This window comes from Sapajus apella, unplaced genomic scaffold (assembly GCF_009761245.1).
Source record: "Sapajus apella isolate SASKATOON/1434 unplaced genomic scaffold, GSC_monkey_1.0 scaffold3268, whole genome shotgun sequence".
Lineage (NCBI taxonomy): Eukaryota > Metazoa > Chordata > Mammalia > Primates > Cebidae > Sapajus > Sapajus apella.
In genome coordinates this window covers 1-7,627 of record NW_022440194.1, presented here as the reverse complement: position 1 = coordinate 7,627, position 7,627 = coordinate 1, and the positions used below count along the sequence as shown (strand labels likewise).

At 50.0% G+C, this 7,627-nt stretch overlaps 1 protein-coding gene across 1 annotated transcript; it reads right to left on the bottom strand.

Moving 5' to 3' along the window:
- Nucleotides 1–69: 69 nt before the first annotated feature.
- Nucleotides 70–7,403, bottom strand: LOC116547468 (vacuolar protein sorting-associated protein 33B). Its single transcript, XM_032273419.1, has 13 exons — nucleotides 7,266–7,403; nucleotides 6,767–6,863; nucleotides 6,540–6,617; nucleotides 6,258–6,331; nucleotides 5,890–5,976; nucleotides 5,612–5,702; nucleotides 5,298–5,372; nucleotides 4,973–5,037; nucleotides 4,739–4,793; nucleotides 2,967–3,013; nucleotides 1,685–1,817; nucleotides 1,039–1,112; nucleotides 70–261 (listed from the first exon to the last, which is right to left on the bottom strand). Exons 2-13 carry the CDS (start codon nucleotides 6,861–6,863, stop codon nucleotides 172–174), a joined length of 966 nt encoding a protein of 321 aa, XP_032129310.1. The 5' UTR covers nucleotides 7,266–7,403; the 3' UTR covers nucleotides 70–171.
- Nucleotides 7,404–7,627: the final 224 nt, after the last annotated feature.

Below are 7,627 nucleotides of genomic sequence, written 5' to 3'. Positions count from 1 at the left end.
GGAGGTTGCAGTGAGCTGAGATCGTGCCACTGCACTCCAGCCTGGGCAACAGAGCAAGACTCCATCTCTCAAAGAAAAAACAAAGTTGAGACAGGCCAGGGGCCAAGAGAAATCAAAGAGAGTGAAATATGAATGGAAGCAAGAGTAACATGCTCTCACCTGCTCAATGATTCAGCAGCTCAGGGGCACGTAAGCACCACTGAAGACGTAAGCCATGTCTCGGGGCACTTTCAGATCATACTCGCCGTCCACGCGTGGGATCTGTAAGACAGGGAATTCATCAGGCAAATAACAGCTCAGCTCCCTAACCATTTAAAGGGTCAGAGAAAGTGGCAAAGCCCAAAGAACAGTTCTTACTTCAACTAAAGGGAGAAGTAGCAATAGCCCTGGAAAGAGGATCCATAGCCGAAGATGGCAGTCTCTGTTCAGCAACTGCCAGTTCTCTGGAATGAGTTCCCATGTGCCATTACTGAATAATATGAAGGGCTGGAGGGGAGGCTTCTCCTTTCCCTGCCCTCAAGTGACATGGAATATGGCTGTCACTGAAGCAGCATTTATTCTCTGGCACTGGCAGGTGCTTGTTACATGTGGATTAAATGAATGAATCTACAATGTTATAAGACTACCAAGCAAAAGAATTCTTACACACATGAAATGACAAAAAGGCTTTTGTGGATTCAAAGTACTCCACAGTGGGCCAGGCTCGGTGGCTCACACCTGTAATCCCAGCACTTTGGGAGGCTGAGGTGGGCGGATCACCTGAGGTTATAAGTTCAAGAACAGCCTGGCCAACATGGTGAAACGCCATCTCTACTAAAAATACAAAAATTAGCCAGGCATGGTGGTACATGCCTGTAGCTACTCAGGAGACTGAGGCAGGAGAAGCATTTGAACCCAGGAGGCAGAGGTTGCAGTGAGCTGAGATTATGCCACTGCACTCCAGCCTGGGCAACAGAGCAAGACTGCATTGCCCCCCAAAAAAGTACTCCAGAATGGAATGAACCCACCATCTCCCCTAACCATCCCTGTTCCACATACCAAATTCAGCTTTTTGCTGATGGCACGAAAATTGCTCCTCTTGGCCAGAGAACTGAAGGCATCAGTAATTTTTCCTGGGGAAGAAATCTGTGTCAGGTTTCACCTAAGGTCTATGCATTCATGACACTGCCACAGGCAACACCGTTCAGGACATGACAGCACCAGTCACATCCAAAGACTCTTGGAACCTGTTTATGTACCATTCCCTGGAACTAATCAAGATACTCCCCACCCACAGCCTTCCCCCTCCTACAGGGTACCAGCTCTCTACGAAATGCAATCCACAGGGTGACCCGAGTTTATTGTTATGTGCTTTGGAGTTAAACCAACCTAACTTATTAAGGAACCTGGGACAAATCACTTAATTCTCTAAGCCTCAGTTTCATCATCCATAAAATGAGGATGAGAAAATCTACCTCACAGAGTCTTTGTGAGGATTAAATCAGAAACTAAAGGGCTGAGAGCATGGCAAGTGTTCACTATGTGGAAACTGCTCCTACTAGCAGTAGTGGTAGTAATCGTCATGACATTAATAGGAAGGAATCAATCCGGCTTCTCCAGTTCATTCCATCCCTCCCCGTGTGCTGCCTGTTGAAAGAAGTCAGGACCACAGCCGGAGCAGAGGCCACCTGTGCTCCCTGCTTACCTGCAGCCTTGTCGGTCACCAGCTTGCTCACTTTACTCTCCACGGCTGTAAGGGTGTCCCCGGGGCCCTGCTCTGTTAGGAGCCCAGCTCGTCGCAGATTGGAGAAGGTTAGCATGTGCTCAGGGCCATAGCTCTGAAGAAGATGCAATTAGACTATTTACTGCGTTTCCAAAAAGCATCTAAGCACTGTCAGCCTCTACAGAGGTGAGCAGGAGAAGGACTGTGCAGCCTCTGCTCACATTTTGTTGAGATACATTTTCACATCAGAAATAACCAAACAGGGGCTGGGCTCAGTGGCTCACGCCTCTAACTAATCCCAGGGCTTTAGGAGGCCAAGGCAGGCAGATCACTTGAGGTCAGGAGTTTGAGACCAGCCTGGTGAACATGGTGAAACCCCATCTCTACTAAAAATACAAAAATTAGCCTGAGATGGTGGCTCAGGCCTGTAGTCTTAGCTCCTCAGGAGGCTGAGGCAGAGAATTGCTTAAACCTGGGAAGCAAAGGCTGCAGTGAGCTGAGATCGCACCATTGCACTCCAGGCGGGGTGACAGAGTGAGACATCATCTAAAAAAAAAAAAAAAAAAGAATTACACCAAACAAAAATGGATAAAAAGCAGCATGAGCCATGTGTGGTGGCTCACACCTGTAATCCCAACACTCTGGGAGGCCGAGGTGGATGGATCATGAGGTCAGGAGTTTGAGACCAGCCTGACCAACATGATGAAACCCCATCTCTACTAAAAATACAAAAATTAGCTGGGCATGGTAGTGTGCGCCTGTAATCCCAGCTACTCTAGAGGCTGAGGCAGGAGAATAACCGGAGAGGCAGAAGTTGCAGTGAGCCAAGATCACACCACTGCATTCCAGCCTGGGCGACAGAGCGAGACTGTGTCTCAAAAAAACCCAAAAAGACCTATGGATGTATGGGGAATGCTTCCCAGAAGAAGTAAGACTTGAACCAGGAAGGAAAGCAGAATCAATGCCTCACACGGTGCTAAAATGAGGGAGACAACCATCAGTAAGAACTCACCACTGGGGCCGGCGCTGAAATGTTGAATTCTCAGCACTGGCCATGTGCCATGAGTGTATGGGGTGAAACAAGAGTAAAGGGCAGAGAGGCGTGCTCAAAGGTGACGCTCCCTAGTAGCTCTAGGAGGGAGGCCAGAATGGAAACAGGAAGGTAATCGAGGCAGGAAAGGGGCCACTTCTTTTGCCTCTTTCAAAAATGCCCAATAACTACCCTCCACCAAGTTCCCTCAACAATACATTCTCCAGGCCTTACCTGCAGATACTGTGTTTTCAGAGACCGGTAATCCTTGGGGATCAAACCTAAGAGTGAAGAAAATAAGACAGGTGCATGAGCAAGAGGCCAGCAGAGGCACCCTAAAATGTACAGATAAACCAGCATCCAATGCCTTCTTCAGGAGGGACTCAGTTAACCCTGTAGAGTATACAGTTGGTTCTAAATTTAAGCTTGCTTATTGAAGGATAAAGCCTGGGTCTGGGAGTTCCCAAGAAGAGTTGTGAAACATGAGTGTGCTGAGGAGGGGACACCGGAACCAAAGGTGATCATAGTGGGGTGGGGGCGGATTCAGCGCGGGAAGGAGAAGTGACGACTCATGCATTTCTTTCTGGCTAAGGGGCAGTTCTACTAGGAACTGCTTCACAACTACTGAGAAACAGGAAAAGTGTTCAAATGACTCCCAAAAGCACGGTCTTAAATGTTTTTCTCCATAGAGGTAGGAATAACTGGGATTCTAGGCCGGGTACAGTGGCTCATGCCTGTAATCTCAGCACATTGGGAGGCCAAGTTGGGTGAATCACCTGAGGTCAGGGGTTCAAGACCAGCCTGGTCAACATGGTGAAGCCCCGTCTCTACAAATACAAAATTAGCCGAGCGTGGTGGCGCATGCCTGTAGTCCCAGCTATTTGGGAAGCTGAGGCACGAGAATCACTTGAACCTGGGAGGCGGAGGTTGCAGTGAGCTGAGATCATGCCATTGTACTCCAGCCTGGGCAACCAAAGCGAAATTCCATTAAAAAAACAAAAGAGAGAATAACTGGGATTCTAACTATAGTAAATGAGATTTAGAATAAGTAGAATACTTCTCTGGGTAGAAAGCAACATTCGACTGGGCACAGTGGCCGATGCCTGTAATCCCAGAACTTAGGGAGGCTGAGGCAGGTGGATCACCTGAGGTCGAGTTCTAGACCAGCCTGGCGAACATAACAAAACCTCGTTGCTACTAAAAATACAAAAATTAGCTGGGTGTGATGGCCTACACCTGCAATCCCAGCTACTCGGAGGCTAACAGGAGAATCGCTTGAACCCGGGAGGCAGAGGTTGCAGTGAGCTGAGATGACATCATTGCACTCCAGCCTGAGCAACAGAGCGAGACTCTGTCCCCACCCCCCAAAAAAAGGTAAAAGAAAAAGAAGGGGCAACCTTCAAGAATATTCACCAACTGGAAGACTTCAACAGTAAAATGAAGTTGCCACGAAGGTTGCAGAATCTGAGATTTTAGAAATGTTCATGAAAACCAGCTCGGCACAGTGGCTCACGCCTGTAGTCCCAGCTACTCAGTAGGCTGAGGCAAGAGAATCGCTTAAACCAGGGAGGCGGAGGTTGTGGTGAGCCGAGATCGTGCCACTAAACTCCAACTTGGGTGATGGAGTGAGACTCCATCTCAAAAAAAAAAATAAATAAATGTTCATGAAATTAACTTGCTATCCCTTTTTCCTGGAATGTATCTTTATCTTATTGAAAATAAAGACAGACGGAGTGTGAGAGAAGTCCCACTCAGCTCTGCACCCCTGCAGTCCTAAGATGTGGCTGGGTTCCAGGGTGGCCTGGATGTGGTCCCGCTTAGGGCAAAAACAATACATTCCCCTGTGGCCTGGTGATGATTCACCCCAAACAAAAAAGAATCCACCAAATTACAGGGAAACATTCTGTTTGCTAAGACGTGTGCCTTAGCCTTTCAAAATCACTTCTTCTGTCCCTAAGGCATAGTTTCTCAGTCTGACATTCTCATCCGTAGGCTCTCGGGCTCACCATTCTCAGTGATAGACAAAAGGCACATGAGGCGCAGGCTTTCTATAGGCGACACCTGCACAGGAAGAAAGAATCAAGGAGAACTGAAGCTTCAGGACATGTGTCCTTCCCCTCTGCTGGAGGCTGACCTCACCATTCTCGGCTCCACCCAGCCCTCCACCTGCGCACCTGCTGGGTTCTATGTCTCCACCTCTAAACACCATTCTCGGCTCCCCGGGCCCTCCACCTGCGCACCTGCCGATCTATGTGCTCCTCGATGTAGCTGGTACTCTCCCGGATGTTGAATCCCTCTAGCAGTGCTGTGAGTAATCAGAGGAGAGCCTGTTACTGGGGAACCAGCTCAGCTGCTGCCATCTATGCTAACAGGTGTCTGTCTCCCCATCTCTTTCTCCATCCTTGGGGTGGATTAAGGGACCCCCAGGACTTCTAGCAAGAACAGCATTCCACATAGCTTCCCAGTGTCAGCTGGAAAGAGCCAGAGAACATCTTTTCAGGGTGGGAAGGGGCTGGGAGCAGGGCAGAAGCGTGGGCAGTAGTGCAGCAAGGCTGCTGCAGTTACCGTGCTCAGTCTTGATGAGCTCCTGGAAATCCTGCTTGGTTTTCTTCTTCATGATGGATTCACAGGCCCCAATATCTGCAGGTTGGACAAAAAGGGAGCTGATCTATTCCTGGTTCTAGAAAGATGCCCCTTTACTGTCCAGAAGAATAAAAACCTCTTGAGGTAAAATCCAAAAGCACTTCTTCCCACTTTACAGCAAATAAGACCATATGTGTCAGATGAACAGAGGTCTCCTCCTTGGAGGCCATGGTCCTCTGGAGCTTTTCCTGGGGGGACACAGTCACTTCCCCTCTGTCCCTCAAGTTGAAACCTACGGAGACTCAGCAGGCGGTGCTCTTGTTTCAGGCCCTTGAGCTCCTGGGACACGAAGTTCTTCATCTGCTTGATGTCCATGCCTCTCCGGCGCTGTGGGTAAATTCCCAAAGGTGAACCCCCAACCTCAGACACAAGAAAGCACCCCCCTCCCTCAGCTGCCATCCATCCATGAGAAAGGATGGGGAGCTTGTCATAGTATTAGAAAGGGAGTCTGTGGACAGCAGCCTTGGGAAGGCACTGAGGCGAGAAAACAGAGGACCCGGGCTCCGAGCCTCACATCATACTGGGCCTGCAAGTTCCGGGCCTTCTGGCTCAAGAAGCCAAAGACGTTGGAGAAGTGCTCGTTTCGAATCTCATGGAATACCTGTGAGGGGAAGCAGATGGGAGCAACACATTGTCAGAACAGAACTGAGCAGCGGAATGACAGTACAGGAAGCGTGCCGCGGTGTGCCGGGAATACAAAGAAATACAAAGAAGGCTGAGCTGGGACCCGTAAATCCATGTTGAGTCCACTCTGCTCTGGGGTGTGCTCTTAACTGGTGGGGAGACCCTCTCAGACTCAGCCTCCCCTCACAGAGCTGGGCCTGCAGCCTCAATGTAAGCAGCAGCCCTCGGGGGGTCTACTGCTGGCACCCACACCCTCACCTTGTCCTCGGCATTGAGGAGCACCTTCAGGCTCTTGTCAGAGGATGTGACTTCTGGGCCAAAGTCGACACTCCCTTTGAGAACAGAGGGACAGCTCTTAGGATCTCCAATGAGGACTTCCCCTACCCTTCCCTGAACTGCCATGAAGGTCCTCAAACTGTCCGGAAGCCAGCAGTTCATTCAGGGCCTGGGTCTCTCCCACAAGCCCTGTCCCATGTGGGGGGGTGCCAAGGCTGATGACCACATCCATCTTGCCAAGATGCAGAGGACAGTGGCACTCACCACACTTGATGCGGAAGGTGTCATCCACTAGGCCCTCGTAAACCACTTGGGAGCAAAGTGCCGTCACAAAGTCCACATCTGAAACAGAGATCCCTGAGCTCATACGAAGGTTCTCCCTGACCCAGCCCCCCACACACCGTGCTGGGATTTCAACTTTGCCACCACACTTGCCATATTCCAGCGTCTTCTAGGGCTGAAAGATGACAGGAGTGCTGGGCATCATTTACCTCTGTCCAAGAGAAAGATATGTCCAATCTCTGGCCTTCGGCCCTTGGTTTCACCATCCTCCTCCTCCTCCAGTTTCCTCCACAATTCATACGCCATCTGCCAGGGCCCAGAACATTCTGTCTTGTGTCCAGGTCTCTACTGCAGCCCCATACCTACAGAAGCCAACCCCTTCCACGTGATACTTCCTCTTATTCACCATGTGCCCCTGTTCTGCTCCCACCTGTGCCTATCCCTGCCCACCCCTTCATGCCAATGAGAAGGAGTGTTAGGAGTGTTACTCTGTCCCAAAAATAAAGAGATTTAGGAATGCTACCCAGGAGACCCTGGCTCTTGCCTCTGTTAGCCACACAAGTTCTCCTCTCTGAGGACCTATTCCAGAACAATGAAAGCAAAGTAAAGAATACACCTCATATCACAGACACCCTTAGATAACTCCAGGTGGGTCTGGAACAGAAGAAATAGGGTCTGCTGGGACACCAGTACCTTGAGGGCTCTCACCTTGGCACATCTGCCAATTCCATAGCAGTTTGGAAAGGGTCCATAGAGAGCGCTGAGAAGGTGCAAGGCCTGAGCCACAGTGTTGATCCAACGCTGATCTCCTTCCTGCAGGGACCACACAAGCCACAAACATATGAATCAACCCCACAGGACCATCTGGAAAATGGCTAGCCCTGGAAGCCTGGGACAGGATGGCAGGGTCTGGGAGAGGCTTGAAAGGCTCATTTTCATTGGCCCCTGGACAGGCAGGGTCTGTGGGAGGCCTGAAAGGTTCATTTTCATTGGCTCCACAGGAAGTCCCACAAAGACCAATCCGTAGCACTCAATCACTACCTCACGATCGCTTGTGATAAATTATTTCA

Coding starts and splice junctions, on each gene's coding strand:
- LOC116547468 (XM_032273419.1), bottom strand. CDS start 6,863: ATGGCGTATGAATTGTGGAGGAAACTGGAGGAGGAGGAGGATGGTGAA. Junction 4,794..4,972: donor AGGAGCACATAGATCGGCAG/GTGCGCAGGTGG, acceptor CTTCCTGTGCAG/GTGTCGCCTATAGAAAGCCT. Junction 262..1,038: donor TCAGCAAAAAGCTGAATTTG/GTATGTGGAACA, acceptor CCTGTCTTACAG/ATCCCACGCGTGGACGGCGA.